The sequence below is a fragment of the Volvox carteri genome, assembly GCF_000143455.1.
Source record: "Volvox carteri f. nagariensis unplaced genomic scaffold VOLCAscaffold_26, whole genome shotgun sequence".
Classification (NCBI taxonomy): Eukaryota; Viridiplantae; Chlorophyta; class Chlorophyceae; order Chlamydomonadales; family Volvocaceae; genus Volvox; species Volvox carteri.
In genome coordinates, this window is record NW_003307569.1 from 465,559 (window position 1) to 483,788 (window position 18,230).

Here is an 18,230-nt window from a genome sequence, read left to right on the forward strand (position 1 = left end):
CTCAGGTCAGACGCAGCTGCTCACAACATCAGGCGTATCAAGTAAATTACCACAAGCAGTGGTTACCATTCAACAGAAGGAAACTCTCATCACTCTCGCCCCCTCTGCCGCCGCCGCCGCCCCCTCTTCCTGCACATCAAGGGCAACTTCAATGTCGAGTACATGACGGCTGCCGTCTGCCAGCGCTGCAGTTACCGACACCACATCGCGGAACACCGTAATCGCCATCACAGCACCCAACGAAGAGGAGCGACGCCACCTCCTCATCTTGTTGTACGACATAAGCTGTGCTGCAACCCCGCCCTCTCCGCACGCAAATGGAGGAACCCAACACGCACTGAGCCGAGCCCTCCGCCCAGCCGTCTACAAAAGGTTCATTTCTCCCCCTCGCGTGTGTGTGGGGGGAGGGCGGCAACTAACCGCCTAACCCCACCTTTAAATCGTGTACAGGGAGGGCCGTATACACGCGGAAATACGCCCCAGAAGGGATGGGGGGATGAAGAAAATCACTCTCCAGCAATCTTCAGCACACAAAACACACCCAGCCACCTACCTGTGGACTTGAACATTCACAACGCCTGCACTGCCATGTATCATTACCACACTTTTCATTGAACGTCGTACAGGTCGGACATGGCTGAGCAGGTTTCCCTCCACCCCGCCATGTCAGGCAGGTGCCAGCCGTCCTCACGTTCAACAACATGTGTCTCTTTGCGGCGGTACAAAAAAGCCACTTCGTTTCCTACAGCGCTCTCCACTTCGCTCTTTACGCAGCTATATCTCTCCTCTTCCTTGCATGCGGTCATGAGGGCACAGGGACTACGGTAGCAGCAGTGGACGTCGCGCTGAGATGCCGTCAAGTGTACGGCGTCCACACGTCCAGCTGCAATATCAACTCTCCAGCAAACCTACAGCTACAATAAGGAATCCTACTACTTGCCTTCTTCTTACCAGATGAATTATTGCTATCCTGCCACATGGCACCCTGCTAATCTCGGCCCAAATGAATTCACCCTCCCATAACTCAATCAACTAAGGTTGCTCCCGTGTGCACCTTTCCGTGTGCGCCACCCGAACCCCATGCCTCGCCCTTTCCATCTCGGTGCTCAGCTCAACCTCAACGCCAGGTGAGACCAGGCCCCAGCCGCGCTAATAGCTGCAGGGCCCCTGCATTCAGCCGCGGCTTACACCAACAGCCGCGGATGCAGCCGCTCTGCTGCCACACTGCCTTACTCGCCAACGTCTTCGATAACACCCATCACCCGCCAGGCCTTTCGTTGTCTCCCCCGCCTGCCCCGATGTCTTCAGCATCTCCCTGGCACTTTGCTCCACGTGCTTGGGTCTCCATCACCGACCCCCCAACCCATCCCGGCCTGCCCTGACCATTGCGAGTCGGCCCAAACGCAATACCCACTAAAGCAATTTGGATGGTACGACATTAGCAGCCGCCTCCCAGCATTTCCCGGTGTCCGCATGCATGGTTGTACCAAACCAAAAGCAGCTTCCACATCCCGTGCCTCGTTGCCGCTGTAGCAGGGAGTGAGAGGCAGAAGTCAACTTGAGAAGAGTGGGAAGACAGTCGACAAGCAGTAAGCACAACCGTGTGCTGATCCCGTACATGCCTCATCACACGTGTACCATGAATGGGGACTGTGGGGCCTGCAGCTATGAGGACAGACGTACACAGGTGGTGACATTGCACGAGCCCAACTGCTTACCTTACTATCCGTGGGCTGCTCCATGGCCAACACGTCCTACAGTCATATCCCCGCAAGCCACTCGTGCGCCAGTGCGCCCCTAGCATCCAGCTCCCGGTTAGACAGTGCGCGCTTGAAGGCCACACCGCTGGCGCTGAGCTCGAAGGGCAGGTAGGCCAGAAGGCAGTGCGACACGAGGCAGAGGTCCGACGCGCGCGTGTAGCGGCCATCCACCGAATCCAGGATGGGGTTGAACTCCGGCCACGTCGCCAGGGGAAAGGGTGACTGGCGGCAGTCCTGAGAGCTCTCAGCCCGCCCTGTTGGCACAGCGACGGGACGTGGGCATTATTTTACCCCTCATCATGACGAACGGCAGGAGCAGTGGATAAAACGACAATACTGCGGGAAGGCCTGCTACCATAGACAGGAGACGACCCTATGCCTGGAGGCTGTAACACAGTAATGTATTCCAAATAAGTCGAGGCTGACTCGTACATTTTCATTACTTCATCCAAAAATGACGGACAGCTCTTAAGTTCAGAAACATAGTATCTGAATTATAGAATGCAATGAGGGGTCATGGATGGTCATTGAAAGGTCACGCCCGTGAGTCAACGCGGCATAGCAGCATATATGACTGTTCAAACACAGCAAAATATGCACAGGCCAAGGAAAAACAGCAAAGCAGCAAAATTACTAAGAATTCTTAGTGACACTGTTGTTAACACTGTTGGGACACTGGTGCTAATGTCGGTCACACACCGGCGATGGTGAGTTTGTGAGTGGACTAGTTGTAACTTGCGGGGGAGTCTGGGGCCCCCGGAAGCCGCCCCAGCGCCTCACAGCTAGGTAGTAAATCGCACAAAACCCTGGAAATCTAATATTTGATGATAAGTAATAAAAAGGGACCCTCAGGCCCTAAACGAAAAAAACACTGGGCTGTAATTGAAAAGCCACCCACCGGCGTGCTCCAAGTCAATCAGGATGAACTTATCCGCCACGTTGGGTGCTGAGCCTGGCACCATGATCACATTGGCCCAGCGAATGTCCCGGTGCACGAAGCCTGCAAGAGGAAAATCATAAGGCCAGCGAGAAGTGGTAACCTTGAGCAGCAATACCAGTAGCAGCAATACCAATAGCAGGTTTATCAATAGCAGCAATACCTGCCTCGCCATCAGTGTATACACACTAGGGATGGCACGGGTACTATACTAGAAAAGAGTACTATACTATAATAGTACTATGTATAGTACTATTTACTATGCAGGGCTCTAAACTGGTACTAGTTTACGACGCTCGTACCGCGTTCGTACATAGTAAAATAGTATAGTAAAAATAGTACTATATAGTACTAGATTTGGGGTTGGATAGTGTCCAGTACTAGTTGGACCAAGTCGAGATCTGCAGTCAAGCTGTATTTTGAAGGGCTATAGCCGCGTCTTCGAGCTGTGCTACGTAGTTATTGATGAATAATGTCAAAGGAATCCAGTATAAAGAATGAGAAGGCGATCAGAGGCTTGCATCCTGGTCCAGACGTCCCCTCTGAAGTTCTCCGTTCTCGGAACGAGCTTTTTAACAAGCTTCGTAACCAGAAGAAGAATGCCAAGACGGGTAACGAAATTGTTGCCTGACAGCAGCACCCGTGTGATGGGGGCTTCGCTGGATGACTGCATCAGCTACTGGGATGTGCACCTCGCTTCACAATTCCCACTGATTGCATCGGCAGCCATTCGCTTGCTGCTGATGCACGCATCAACCTGCTCGTCCGAGCGCAACTGGTCGGCATGGGGCCTCGTCTACACGAAGGCGCGCAATCGGCTGGCCATTGAGCGGGCGGAGAAGATCTTTTACATCCGTGGCAACGCGGGCTTGCAGGGCAACCAAGGCGCTGCGGCGGATGAGTTGGAGCTGATTCTCCAGCAGTGCGAGGAGGACGAGCAGGAGCAGGAAGCACAGCAGCAGCAGCAGCAGCAGCAGGGAAACGTACACCCTAACACGCAGATTGATGACTGAGCAACGATAGATTGAGTGTGTTGTCTTGTCAACGCTGGGTCTTCTATCTGTGATTATGTCTTTATGTGCCATAACACGCCTTGAGACATGGGGTTTGGGGTCCACCTACCGGGCACCAAACTAACAAAAAGTGATCTGGATGACCACAGCGATCTGCTTTCTCATGTCTAAGTAAATATTTAGAAAGAACAAAGGAAGACCTTTCCAACGGTGTAATTTTCAGGTACAACGGTTGGTCGTACACCCCCCTTCTACAGGGAGCTTGTACCTGCATAGTAATAGTATCATAGTACTATATTACTATATATAGTACTATTTCATAGTATACTATACTATTTGGGAAAATCAATATAGTATTTTTGCCAACCCTAATACACACACACACCTGCTGCATGGAGCGACTCAATGCCAGTGAGCACGTCCCGGATCGCCTGCTTAAGGCTGGCCTCGTCCCCGGGCGGCCCGTACTGCGGCAAGCCCTGGGGCACCAAGTGCAGCACCAGCGTCTTGCCGTCTAGGTGGATGGCGTCCATGTCATTGGATGAGTGGAGCCGTACAAGGTTTGGGCACTGCGCCAGCGCGGCATTGGTGTACAGCTCCTGTGAATGGGTCATGTAACCAGAGGTTTGCATGTCAGCATGCTATGTAGGACACCATGCTGACTGTTCAGGGCCCAGCAGGTGATGTGTACCTTGAGAAGGCTGTAATCGTTAACACCAGAATGCTGCTCCTCGAAATTATAGACACGCTTCTGTACAAAATCTGCAAGACATGTACATACGGCGGGTTTCATTAGGCCAAATTATGGCTGCCAGTGTCTACATGACTGCAACCCCGCAGCACCTTCAAAGAATCTGATGGTACGGAGGAGCTCTCCACGAGGACCCTTGGATTGAATCTCGCTTCCGAGGGCGACCGGAATCTTAGGCGCGTGTGGCGCGTACGACGCCAGCAGGCGCACGATGTTGAATGTGCAGTGCAAGGCTCGGATGCGCCCCAAGGGCGTGCTCAGATCGTAGAGACTGCTGATTGGGCGAACTTCAACTTTACCACTGGAAGAAAAAAAGAACACCGTCAGGCACAGGGGGCAGAAGTTTCCCTATGGACATAAGTGTAGGTGCATCTATATATTGAGGAGTGACTGTAGACCATCTATTGCCAGGCAGATCTGTTGTACCATGGCACGTTCTGTAGACCAACCTATACAATAAACATATGTTACAATCAATTTCTCAGTGCTATCTATTGTAGGATGACCCTGTCCGACATCGTTTAGAGCCCTCATACTTCATCCGTACCTGTTCCGGATGGAAAAGAACTGGAGCATGGTACCAGCAGCCGCGTAGGCTATCATGCACGGCATGCTGACGCCAGGCAGCAGCTCTGGCACCCTGGTGGGGTGAACATGACAAGCATCAGACCAGCCCCACGGCTCTCATACCAGCTGTTGTGCTTGCACTACCACGTACCACGTGCGTGCCATCTTGTCCGATAGCTCTTTAATGGCCACCTGTAAACATGTGGCAGAAAGGAAAGGAGCAGGGGTCAAGGGGCTCAGGGGCGCTACAGGGTTATGCTAACTTTGCTTGCATATGCCTGCCCAGGTTAAGTCCTACCGGCATGCCTGATGCCGATGCCTTATCCTCGCCCTTAAATAGTAGGGCGTTATTTATCCAGCAGACGTAGTCAGGCCGTTTCCGTTGAACTGTGGTTACAGGGGGCGATGAGGCACACGGACATCACCAGGAGTGCGGGGCCGTGAAACAGATCAGTGCAGCAACCAGAACTCTCATTGTGGGTGACTATGGCGCCAAAGCTATGCACTATTGACCCGAAAATATGTGGGATGTTCATGGGGACATCAAAGGGGAAAAGGGGAAGCATTCGAGAAAGGTTTCGTTGCATCCCTCTTCACAGCAGTCCACCAACCTACCTGTGGCACCAGATGTGTCCTTCACGTTGCGGTCCTGAGACACGTTCAGGTTGAGGGCACGTGCGGCGAGCTCAAGCGGCATATCCACGACAAGCGCAACCTTGAAGGCAGTTTTATACTCTGATGTGCCGCCTGCAGATCCCCCGATGAGTGCCAGTTCGACAACGGTCGACAGAGCATGTGCAGTTTTAACATCATCTTCATCCAGGGTGATGTAGTCCGCGATGTCGACATCCTGCTGGATGATGCCAAGCCTTTTGTGCACTGGCAGCTTCCGGGCCAAGGGCCCTTCCAGGAAGCTTCGAAGATCTGTTACAGCCGGAAAAGAGCCCAGTGATAGCCGTGATGTCAGTGATGGCAGCATCTCGCGGATGTAGCGGGAACTTGTGTCGGTTTCATATTTAGCTGCAGATAGAGCACAACACGGCATTAGCACTCAATCCCTGCTTACAAAGGCAATACACAGCATTACGGGCCTCATATATTGCACTCACCGCTGGCTCCAACTTCCACCACACCTGCAGATGGGGGAGGATCAGGGAACCCAAGCCAATGCATGTTAGATCCGATATTTAATATATTACCCAGCCACCTCATGCAGGTACAGCTGCCTGGGTTTATCCCCCTGGTAACACATTACCGCCCTCTTCTATCCAGATCCAGAGTATGTTGACTCATCGCAACTCAGTTATCCCGTTTGGGTGCTAGTCTGGGCTGATAGTGCGGTGTTTCCTTTTCTCCGTGGCTTTTAGGAAAGCATTCAGCTCCAACAAGTTAACTTAAAAATGAGGCGAACTCACCAGAGCTGGGACCCGGTGGCGGGGCAGCAATTGCCGCAGCTGTACATCAAACAGGGAAAACGAGGGTGCATTACGCAGTTAGGTCATTTGTCACGACATAGCAGGGGTGTGCTCTTTTGGCAAAGGAACACACAGCTGACCAACGATTGCCTCCTTCAGGGCGTTGCGTTGCCGGAGGTTAAGTTGCGCTCGCAGGTCATTTACGTCGAGACGACGAAATGCGCCTCCTGCCTCAGCGCTCACATCGTAACCCTCCCTTTCAAGAACTTCGAGTATAGGAGAAATCGAGGCCTCAGTCTCTCCGTCGACTGCAGCGATCGCTTCGCGTACAGTCGGCATTGGAGCAGAAGTTCTGCGAGGCTACACCACAGCGGTTCCTATGGCATGTCTCAGCGAGCTGACCCTGCTAGCGCAAAAGCTCGTCCGCTCTCAACCGCAACGCTTAAACAAAGTGAAGAGAAAAGGCTGGGCTTGTTTCTGCGGTTAGTTGTAAATACAATTGTTTGGATTGTGAAGGCGCACACCCGAGGAGCTGTGTTGTGATGGATGGATGGATGGATGTTACAAGCTTCAGCGAGCTCGTACGGCCCAAACGAACCCGGAGGCTCATGAACCGCTTTGACAGCGCCGTCGATAGGGAAAAGAAAAAAGAGGAAAAGTAAACGAAGCAAACAAAACAAACAACAAAAAAGGAAAGTTGTGTTGCATTTTGGGTAGTACGACACACGGAACCCTCTATGGTTTCCGGAACCGACACGAGTAAGCACTTAATGAACACGCGCATTCACATAGACACAAACACAGGAGCTGTTATCTGTCCCACTGGGTCTTCAACAGAGCTAGTCTTACATGCGCAACGAGCTTGCAACCGTCATTCACGCTGAGATTCCGTTAGGTCGTCAAAGCGACACTTACAGTCGCTCCACGACCCGTGCTCTTGCGCGTGGCTAGGGTTGATGTTCTCACATTACACACAGAGGAGAACAGATCCCCCACGTCCAGACCGCCGTCACGACCGCCGCGGGTTCCGCCCGGCAAAGTATCTCCTCGCCTCGACAGAGCCCACATCCCGGGCACTGAAAACATAAGTACGAAAACTGCCCCTAGTTAAGAGCAGTCACACGAGCCGCGGTACCCTCCATCGCTGAGGGAATCGAACCCACAACAGCCACCAAGTGTCGGATGAAAATAAGTTCATCCTATCCATGCCCAGCACATCCTTCACCGCCGCCAACTCCATGCACATCACCCCCGCAATGCCTGTACCTCTGGCGCAACCCCAACCGTGGCTTTTAGAGCCAACTGTTGTCGAACAGTGAGGCCTGCTGCTTGTTCCGCATTCAGCAGTCGGAAAGCGCCGCCGACCTCGGCATCTACGTCAAAGCCTAAATCTGACAGGGCCGCAACAGTTGGCGAAATGGATCCGGCGTCCTCGCCCCACAGAAAGCAGGGCTTGCCGGATGGTCACCATGTCTTGATAGACACTGACCCTGTGTAATAATTCAATTGTATTTGTAATGTCATGAAGTTAGTTGACGAGCTATCGGAATACATGCGTGACCATGTGGTAGCTTCGGAGCTAGCGGACGAGGACTTGTGTACGACAAGTGAAGTTGTGGCGCGCTAGCCTGGCTATTTAAGCGGACTAATTTAGGAGCATTGAAAGTCTGAGATGAGATTGAAGATATCTGAGATGACATATCGATACTCGGTGCAAACGCCAGTATCTCAGTTAGTAAAGTCAGCTTACGCTTCCCAATTATAAGGAGCGGCCTGGTTCCCAGTACAGTACTGGAGGCCACTGTAGTATTTCGGCCAGGCCGTACCCATGTCTTCACTGCGTTAAGTAAGCTGAGTTAATTGGGCGTAAGGCCCAGTATATGTTTGTCTAACTGTTTCGCACGGCCCGTGTCCTCAGGGCTGTTTCCTCAGTTTCCTGATCTATCCGGGTTAACTTGTGGCTGGGCATTCCACCGACCTCAGTTTTTGGGTGTGTGTGGGAGGTTGTATGCCTCGCGGCCATCAGCTCACTCAATCTCGGTCGCCGCTTGTTGTTTAGGGAAGGTCTCCAGGCCAACATGACCGTATCTACGTCAACGCTTAACCGCATTACTGACGACGTTATGTTATCTCTGACTTTGGGGCCCGTTTAACTGCTTTTGCGGCACGGGATAACTTGCCAAAACGTTGGGAACACGTGCCTCACAACCACCCTTTCTTATATCTCAACGACGCAGCCAAGGTTGTTTGCCGCGTACTGATGTCCAATGATGAGGTTTGAGGGCTATACTAACTGAGGCCTTGTGTCCAGTGAAGTTAGTACGGCCTGGCCGAGTTCTTTTTGAATAATGCCTACAATGTTGTGCGGGATGCGTTCCTAGGGGGCGCTGCACTCGACCCGTTCTGTAACGACGCAAGGCCCAACTGTGAGCATCCCGGGTTACGCCTTTGCTTTGTTACAATGGTCTCGAGACCATTGTAACCCCCTAACCATTGAACCCCCCTTAGCAATGGACGTCCTCGGCCATTATATCGAGCACAGGAGCCATCCCACTTCACGCTTTCTGCGTTAGTTTATCCATTACACCATGATATCGGTCCACTGTAACAATCGCATCCTCAGGGCCGTCATTTGTAGCGCGCATTACGCTGGTTAGCTTATCATGATTTTGTTGTTCAGCGCGCGCTGATCAACAAAATGGGTCCCATCGTTGTGCCTTCGGCTCGTCAGCGAGACCCATCGAATAGAGTGCAGTGGAGAATATAGAACACTAGCACCATATAGTTAGCCCATCTAATTGAAGCACATTTCATAGTGCTAGTGGCGGTATCGCTAGGCATGACTCCATTCCTGGTCGGCTCGCAGGTTAACTTTATCCCAGGTCACCACTGTCCATCAACTAGGGGCGCAATACCTTCCACCATAGGAAGGATTGTCGACCTTGATAGGTCTCGATCACGTTGGTGTGCTGGAAGTTGGTTGCATGTGGCTCTTGGCAGGATGATGTTACCGAGCCAGCATCCGCTGCTGTAACGCAGGGGCTTTCTGTCTGAGCGATTTGGGAGGCAGCTGCTTTGTTGCGGTGCCAAAGTTTTAACAATGCTTTTCGGGCGCCTAGGATGTCCAGCTTTGTGCGTTTTTTTGGTATGTTGTTAGCTCCGTAGCTTGTGATGTTTATCGCTATTGCTAAAAATTGACGCGCTATTACTTCGCATGACGGTAGGCAGTACAAATCAGCAATAATGATGTCGGCGGTGGCGATAAGTGATAATGAAATAGGGCTCAGGGTTTCTGTACCCTTGCTGCCTGCCCGTTCCTCTATTGCTCTCCTCCATAGCTAGTAGGGTCCTCATGCCTGAGGAAGGCACTCGGGAAGAGCGTCCAAGCTCGCACCAGGTTTGCCGTCAAAATGTCAAGTGTCCGTGCGCCTTTTTTTTACAAAAAACTGCAGATCCTTCATGATACCTTGGCGCGGTTTAGGAAGGGAGCCCTAGCGAATGAAATTCCGTCTGGGAGGAAATCCGACGACGAACTTGTTTAGGAAAATCGTTGTGAACGGAAGCAGCTGCCCGCCGTCGGCTCGTGGTCATCGTCATCGTCGTTGTTGCGTATCCACTTGACGAGGCTTAGCTGGGGCACCCAGCTGGGACGTTAGGGAACAGGGTCCCTGGCGGGGTACAGCGTGCTTGATATGGATAATCAAGAGCCCCACGAGCGCGGACGTCATTGAGACGGTGTTGCCCCGTGCTGTGGGAGGGCCTTGCGTGTTGGTTGGGTTTTATGTGGTTGCCTGAGGGGGAGCTCGGTTACTGATCTTCCAGGCAGAGCAGCTGTTCAGGCACACACATACATACATACACTGAAACACAGGTGTGCGCGCACGCGTGCATACACGCATGCACACACATTGCCAGGCTTTCTGTTGCGACAGGGTTATATTATATATAATAATAATAATAATAATAATAATAATAATAATAATAATAATAATAATAATAATAATAATAATAATAATAGTATTTCTTCTGCGTTTTGTTTGCGATATCTGTTGCTATTTCGGACAGCCTTCGGCGCATGGGCTCCATCCCCTCATCTAGGTTCCATGTATGTATGTATGTATGTATGTATGTATGTATGGGGCCCCCGTGATGATAACCTTGGAGCAGTAGGGGGAAACGAGTCAACTCCAGGAGGTGGTGTAACCCACACGCGCACACACACACACACACACGCTTAAGTTGCCAAGCCGCTGTCACGCCATATGACGTGCTAACAGACATAAGAAATGTATCCTATGGCTATGTGTGCTCGTTTCGTGCCGGCATTCAGTCGGGTCATTTTCATGCGGGTTTTGACCGCCGGGGGGGCTCTTCTAATCATTTTGGTGTGCGTGATTGTCGTGCGATGGTCGCCGTACCGCAGTGTACGGACTATGCGTTAAAGTTACTGTGTATGGATGCTCGTACTTCCACTTGGTGTTGGCAGCAGGCCATCGTGATTTTTGATGGTAGTTATGATGAGATGTACACTACAGCGACGGGCGCGTTTCTGCTGTCGCCTCTCCTGTGTTGGCGCGATATGTTGGGTATTACGACGTATTGTTGGCTGTAACGACGGTGATACTGAGCTACAGCTACAATTGCGATTGTTGCCGCGTCATCGCCGCCGCCGCCGTCGGCAGTTGCTGCTGCTGCTGCTTCTGCTTGTCGAGTGGCGGCGGCATCGCCTCCACGACGATGCTAGATGCGCCGCCGCCGCCGTTGCAAATGGCGGCGCAGCCCCTCCTACCCCCCCTGGAGCGCAGCACGTTGAGCAAAGTCACTAGGATGCGCGCACCGCTTGCACCGATAGGATGCCCTAGAGCCACACTCCCGCCGAAGACGTTGACCCTGAAAAGGCCGTGTAGCCGGTAGCCCCAGCAACTGCCTGTTGACCAGGTCAACGACGCTGAACGCCTCGTTGACTTCCCAATAGTCCACGTCAGATGCTGACGTCAGCCCCGCGTGTTTGAGTGCGCGTGGTACTGCTAGCGCCGGGGCTGTCGTAAACCATTCTGGCGATTGTGCTGCGTCAGCAAAGCCCCGTACCGCCGCCAGCAATGGCAAGCCCAGACGCTGTACGGCGAATCGATGCGACCCATTTTCACCGCGGGGGAAAGGAAAACGTGTGAGTTATAAACACAATGCCGTGCGCACACATTGCTTGGCAAAAAGGTGCGAGAGGAAAAGTGAGCCCTGCAGGACAGTACGACAGAAAGTTCGTACCTGTACGGCTTCATAACTCGCTATCACCAATGCCGCCGCCCCATCGGTCATAGGCGACGCGTTGCCTGCTGTGACCGTTCCGCCGTCACGACGAAAGTACGGCTTAAGCGCCGTCAGCCGTACAGGGTCCATCTTCGAAAGACTTTCATCCTCCCAGATGTACGACCCTGCTGTGGCGGCGGCGGGACCCGCTGCTGCAGCCGCCGCCGCAGCTGCGGCGGCGGCCACCGTGCCGTACAACGACGGCGGAGTTCCACCGCCGCCGCTACCACTGCTGCCGCTCGCGCCGACGCCGCCAGGAATACCGATCGTCGCGCTGCGTGACGCTGGTCCCTCCGCGCCGCTACTGCTACCGCTACTGCCGGCTGCAGCCCCGGCGCCAGCCACGTTTGGCGACACATTCGCACGTCCGCCGCCTCCGCCAGGCCGCGGCACGGGTACGATCTCCGCCGCTGTGTGTCCCGCCGCCGCCGCCGCCACTGCCCGCCGGTGGCTTTGCAGCGCATGCTCGTCCTGCGGCGGTTATTGGCGGTTAACGACGGTTAATGGGCTGCGGCGGTTATTTTTAGTGTGTATGTGTGTGTTTACCTTCCGTACGGAACACAACGCCGTGCCGCGTTTTCCCCCCCCCCGTCAGTTCCAACCCCCAACCACCCAACTACCAACCCCCAACCCCCCGCAGCGGGGCCCCCAACCGCCGCGACCTACCTGCTGCTGGCGGCCCACTGCGAACCTGTCCGCGCACATCTCTGCACAGCTGCCCATGTGGATGTTGCCGTACGGGTCCCACAGACCGTCCTTGACAAGACCGTCCACAACGGAGCCGTCGCCTGAACATCAGTGAACATCAACAACAGGAAACATCAGCACGACACAATAACAAAATATCATCAAAAAGAGCTACATCACCAGCGGCCCCCCCCTACTACCACCGCTACCACCGCACACATGGGCCCTCGCTCTGTCACTATGCCACAACAAACCTGCTCCCCTTCCTCACCCAACTAACCCACCTGCCCTGTCCTTCCCACGCCTTCGTCTTATTGCCCGCGGCGCCGCAGCGCCCAGCAACACCCGCAAACACCACCTCACAGCATCACCACCACCTTCGCCATTTCCCTCATCGCGGCTCACTAAAACCACTAATCACAGCGCCTTTCACAGCACCAAGGGGCACACCTTTTGGCTTTCTTTTGGCTTCTGGAGTACCTCTTTTTGACGCGAGCTTTTCTGCTCCGACACCTCTAATACAACATACAACATCTACTCGAAGCGCTCTACAAGGGTGTCAAGGCTGTCTACAGGCGTTCCAACAATTGGAAAACCCTAACAAGGACACGTCGCAGGTGGCTTCCGAACTTGCTTTGGTTCCTGAGAGTTATCCTCGAGTACCACCGTCCGCATTGGGCTCCTTACCGAAGATTAAATCATTAAACGAAAAACACGTACACGCAACCCCCCATATACACACACGCACGTACCAACCCCTCCCCCCCGTATGGCGCACTCTATGGAGACACCCACCCAGTCTCAGGCCCTTCCTGGCCCCAGGCAGGTAATGTGGGGCGTTACTCATGCTCTCCATGCCGCCAGCCACAATGACGTCAGCAGAGCCTGAACGCAACCGGGTGTGGGGTTGGGGCCGGGGGGGGGCCGGGGGGGGGAGGGTTGCGCGGTGGGGATGAAACGGGGGTTGGACTTGGAAGAGACTCTTCCTCTTCCTCTTCGCCCCGCTCTCTTCTAACCACCCAGCAACCGAACCCTAACGACAAACGACTAACAACCTATTCCGCCGCGGAAACCTCACCCGCCATGATCGCCTGTGCCGCCAGCATCACCGCCTTCAGCCCCGAGGAGCATACCTTGTTCACCAGCGTGCAGGGGGTGCTGGGGGGGAGCCCGGCAACGAGGGCCGCCTGGGTGGCGGGAGCCTGATTCCGCAGGGGGAGGGAAAGGAGTTGGGGGAGGGTGGAAAACCCACACGCTCACACTTGGTGGGCGAGGAAAAGGGTGAAACGCACAAGGGGGTTGTCGGTGACGTGTCCAATCGATGCGGGCTTATATCTGTCTGAGGATTTGACAGCAGCAGACAGCAGCTGCAGCAGCAGCAGCAGCAGGAGGGTCGCACCTGGCCGAGGTTCGCGGATATAACATTGCCAAAGATGACCTCATCGACATCTTCCGGCCGCACACCAGCCCGCTCAAGGGCTCCTAAAAGTGGAACAGGGGCACCATGATATCATCCTAGATTTGTTGAGGAGGTAAGGACACCAAAGGTAGAGGAAATAATAGAATTCTGTCGAGTTCATAAAGTTCTTACTAAGAGGCAGATTCTATCGTTGGCTGCATAAGCGTGACACAGGACGGGCGTGAGTTAGGGCATCAACTAGTCTACGGGTTGAAATAAGCCTGACATGCTTTCATGAGATCGTAAGGGCATGCAGTCAATTCCACTCAGCCAATCCATTATAAGAGTAGAGAAACGTCGGCACCGCCTAACTGTTCCGGTACTGTCACAAGCTGTAATTCGATCAGCTGTATTCCTCAGTTTCACTGCCTACCCCCGGGGTAATTGACCTTGAAAGCCGCAAGAGTGACTTCAACCAGGGTTAGGTCCAAACCTCACCCAGCCAAGCGTCAACGAACATGGGCAAAAAGAAGGCGTTCATCAACAAGAAAAAAGCCGTCACCTACAGCTTGGTTTACCGTGACCCCTCCGAAGACCCGGACGGCGAGGATGGCGGCCAACGCGTCCTCGCGCCTGTCGGAGGCCCTCGCGGGCTGCATCACACATCAGACGATTATTCCGATACCTACGAGTACGAGGACTCGGTGTATGACTCAGAATACACCTTCTCCATGTCCAGGTACGGTGCGATGCCATGCGGATTGTTGCAGCTACGCCGCCACTGCTATCCACCAGCCAGTCGTGCAACTTGGTGATAACAAACAAGCCTTTCGACGAGACACAAGGACCAGTTTCCATAGAATGGGGAAAGGGGACAGGGAATAGCCCCCGGGATAGTCCACGAGAAGTAAAAGAACAAAGGACAACCTTCCCGAAACTCTCCCCCTCACACACATCCCTCCGCCAAGCCACCAAAACAGGTCTCCGCCAAGCCTTCCCCGCAGAAAACCCCCACTTCACACGTCCAGCTGCAATATCAACTCTCCAGCAAACCTACAGCTACAACAAGGAATCCTACTACTTGCCTTATTCTTACCAGATGAATTATTGCTATCCTGCCACATGGCACCCTGCTAATCTCGGCCCAAATGAATCCACCCTCCCATAACTCAATCAACTAAGGTTGCTCCCGTGTGCACCTTTCCGTGTGCGCCACCCAAACCCCATGCCTCACCCTTTCCATCTCAGTGCTCAGCTCAACCTCTAGTCGCATAACCCGCCAGGTGAGACCAGGCCCCAGCCGCGCTAATAGCTGCAGGGCCCCTGCATTCAGCCGCGGCTAGCACCAACAGCCGCGGATGCAGCCGCTCTGCTGCCACTCTGCCTTACTCGCCAACGTCTTCGATAACACCCATCACCCGCCAGGCCTTTCGTTGCCTTCCCCCCATGCTCCGACGTCTTCAGCATCTCCCTGGCACTTTGCTCCACGTGCTTGCGTCTCTATCACCGACCCCCCAACCCATCCCGGCCTGCCCTGACCATTGTGAGTCGGCCCAAACGCAATACCCACTAAAGCAATTTGGATGGTACGACATTGGCAGCCGCCTCCCAGCATTTTCCGGTGTCTGCATGCATGGTTGTACCAAACCCAAAGCAGCTTCCACACCCCGTGCCTCGTTGCCGCTGCAGCAGGGAGTGAGAGGCAGAAGTCAACTTGAGAAGAGTGGGAAGACAGTCGACAAGCAGGAACACAATCGTGTGCTGATCCCGTACATGCCTCATCACACGTGTACCATGAATGGGGACTGTGGGGCCTGCAGCTATGAGGACAGACATACACAGGTGGTGACATTGCACGAGCCCACCTGCTTACCTTGCTATCCGTGGGCTGCTCCATGGCCAACACGTCCTACAGTCATATCCCCGCAAGCCACTCGTGCGCCAGTGCGCCCCTAGCATCCAGCTCCCGGTTAGACAGTGCGCGCTTGAAGGCCACACCGCTGGCGCTGAGCTCGAAGGGCAGGTAGGCCAGAAGGCAGTGCGACACGAGGCAGAGGTCCGACGCGCGCGTGTAGCGGCCATCCACCGAATCCAAGATGGGGTTGAACTCCGGCCACGTCGCCAGGGGGAAGGGTGACTGGCGGCAGTCCTGAGAGCTGTCAGCCCGCCCTGTTGGCACAGCGACCGCAACGTGGGCATTATTTTACCCCTCATCATGACGAACGGCAGGAGCAGTGAATAAAACGACAATACTGCGGTAAGGTCTGCTACCTACCTAAACAGGAGACGACCCTGTGCCTGGAGGCTGTAACACTAACAGTAGTAATACATTCCAATTAAGTCGAGGCCGACTCGTACATTTTCATTACTTCATCCAAAAATGACGGACAGCTCTTAAGTTCAGAAACATAGTATCTGAATTATAGAATGCAATGAGGGGTCATGGATGGTCATTGAAAGGTCACGCCCGTGAGTCAACGCGGCATAGCAGCATACATGACTGTTCAAACACAGCAAAATATGCACAGGCCAAGGAAAAACAGCAAAGCAGCAAAATTACTAAGAATTCTTAGTGACACTGTTGTTAACACTGTTGGGACACTGGTGCTAATGTCGGTCACACACCGGCGATGGTGAGTTTGTGAGTGGACTAGTTGTAACTTGCGGGGGAGTCTGGGGCCCCCGGAAGCCGCCCCAGCGCCTCACAGCTAGGTAGTAAACCGCACAAAACCCTGGAAATCTAATATTTGATGATAAGTAATAAAAAGGGACCCTCAGGCCCTAAACGAAAAAAACACTGGGCTGTAATTGAAAAGCCACCCACCGGCGTGCTCCAAGTCAATCAGGATGAACATATCCGCCACGTTGGGTGCTGAGCCTGGCACCATGATCACATTGGCCCAGCGAATGTCCCGGTGCACGAAGCCTGCAAGAGGAAAATCATAAGGCCAGCGAGAAGTGGTAACCTTGAGCAGCAATACCAGTAGCAGCAATACCAATAGCAGTTTTATCAATAGCAGCAATACCTGCCTCGCCATCAGTGTATACACACACACACCTGCTGCATGGAGCGACTCAATCCCAGTGAGCACGTCCAGAATCGCCTGCTTAAGGCTGGCCTCGTCCCCGGGCGGCCCGTACTGCGGCACACCGTGGGGCACCAAGTGCAGCACCAGCGTCTTGCCGTCTAGGTGGATGGCGTCCATGTCATTGGATGAGTGGAGCCGTACAAGGTTTGGGCACTGCGCCAGCGCGGCATTGGTGTACAGCTCCTGTGAATGGGTCATGTAACCAGAGGTTTGCATGTCAGCATGCTATGTAGGACACCATGCTGACTGTTCAGGGCCCAGCAGGTGATGTGTACCTTGAGAAGGCTGTAATCGTTAACACCAGAATGCTGCTCCTCGAAATTATAGACACGCTTCTGTACAAAATCTGCAAGACATGTACATACGGCGGGTTTCATTAGGCCAAATTATGGCTGCCAGTGTCTACATGACTGCAACCCCGCAGCACCTTCAAAGAATCTGACAGTACGGAGGAGCTCTCCACGGTAACCCATGGATTGAATCTCGCTTCCGAGGGCGACCGGAATCTTAGGCGCGTGTGGCGCGTACGACACCAGCAGGCGCACGATGTTGAATGTGCAGTGCAAGGCTCGGATGCGCCCCAAGGGCGTGCTCAGATCGTAGAGACTGCTGATTGGGCGAACTTCAACTTTACCACTGGAAGAAAAAAAGAACACCGTCGGGCACAGGGGGCAGAAGTTTCCCTATGGACATGAGTGTAGGTGCATCTATATATTGAGGAGTGACTACAGACCATCTATTGCCAGGCAGATCTGTTGTACCATGGCACGTTCTGTAGACCAACCTATACAATAAACATATGTTACAATCAATTTCTCAGTGCTATCTATTGTAGGATGACCCTGTCCGACATCGTTTAGAGCCCTCAGAGTTCATCCGTACCTGTTCCAGATGGAAAAGAACTGGAGCATGGTACCAGCAGCCGCGTAGGCTATCATGCACGGCATGCTGACGCCAGGCAGCAGCTCTGGCACCCTGGTGGGGTGAACATGACAAGCATCAGACCAGCCCCACGGCTCTCATACCAGCTGTTGTGCTTGCACTACCACGTACCACGGGCGTGCCATCTTGTCCGATAGCTCTTGAATGGCCACCTTTGAACATGTGGCAGAAAGGAAAGGAGCGGGGGTCAAGGGGCTCAGGGCCGCTACAGGGTTATGCTAACTTTGCTTGCATATGCCTGCCCAGGTTAAGTCCTACCTGCATGCCTGATGCCGATGCCTTCTTCTCGCCCTTAAATACTAGGGCGTTATTTATCCAGCAGACGTAGTCGGGCCGTTTCCGTCGAACTGTGTCTCAGGGGCG

General features: G+C 53.7%; 2 protein-coding genes across 2 annotated transcripts in view; both read right to left on the minus strand.

The window, feature by feature from the left end:
• Window positions 1-1,957: 1,957 nt before the first annotated feature.
• VOLCADRAFT_105266 (uncharacterized protein) lies at window positions 1,958-6,782 on the minus strand (the record flags this gene model as incomplete). Its single annotated transcript, XM_002951898.1, has 12 exons — window positions 1,958-2,014; window positions 2,659-2,760; window positions 4,096-4,309; window positions 4,402-4,472; window positions 4,554-4,762; window positions 5,009-5,101; window positions 5,180-5,222; window positions 5,329-5,415; window positions 5,644-6,048; window positions 6,138-6,161; window positions 6,444-6,482; window positions 6,584-6,782. Coding segments are annotated over 12 exons (1,542 nt in total), but the record flags the coding sequence as incomplete, so codon positions are not given.
• A 3,082-nt stretch (window positions 6,783-9,864) lies between these two features.
• VOLCADRAFT_105267 (uncharacterized protein) overlaps window positions 9,865-18,230 on the minus strand; it is a 10,191-nt gene continuing 1,825 nt past the window's right edge. The window contains exons 5-23 of the mRNA XM_002951899.1: window positions 18,126-18,214; window positions 17,979-18,019; window positions 17,808-17,900; window positions 17,353-17,561; window positions 17,201-17,271; window positions 16,895-17,108; window positions 16,661-16,762; window positions 15,710-16,005; window positions 15,407-15,519; window positions 15,071-15,159; window positions 14,399-14,489; window positions 13,837-13,919; window positions 13,730-13,804; window positions 13,516-13,639; window positions 13,233-13,322; window positions 12,417-12,538; window positions 11,709-12,221; window positions 11,281-11,558; window positions 9,865-10,087 (exon numbers count right to left, since the gene is read on the minus strand). Of these exons, the coding sequence (XP_002951945.1) occupies window positions 9,982-10,087; window positions 11,281-11,558; window positions 11,709-12,221; window positions 12,417-12,538; window positions 13,233-13,322; window positions 13,516-13,639; window positions 13,730-13,804; window positions 13,837-13,919; window positions 14,399-14,489; window positions 15,071-15,159; window positions 15,407-15,519; window positions 15,710-15,918 (1,893 nt within the window). The 5' untranslated portion in view covers window positions 15,919-16,005; window positions 16,661-16,762; window positions 16,895-17,108; ... (3 more) ...; window positions 17,979-18,019; window positions 18,126-18,214 and the 3' untranslated portion in view covers window positions 9,865-9,981. The remainder of the gene's footprint in view (window positions 10,088-11,280; window positions 11,559-11,708; window positions 12,222-12,416; window positions 12,539-13,232; window positions 13,323-13,515; window positions 13,640-13,729; window positions 13,805-13,836; window positions 13,920-14,398; window positions 14,490-15,070; window positions 15,160-15,406; window positions 15,520-15,709; window positions 16,006-16,660; window positions 16,763-16,894; window positions 17,109-17,200; window positions 17,272-17,352; window positions 17,562-17,807; window positions 17,901-17,978; window positions 18,020-18,125; window positions 18,215-18,230) is intronic.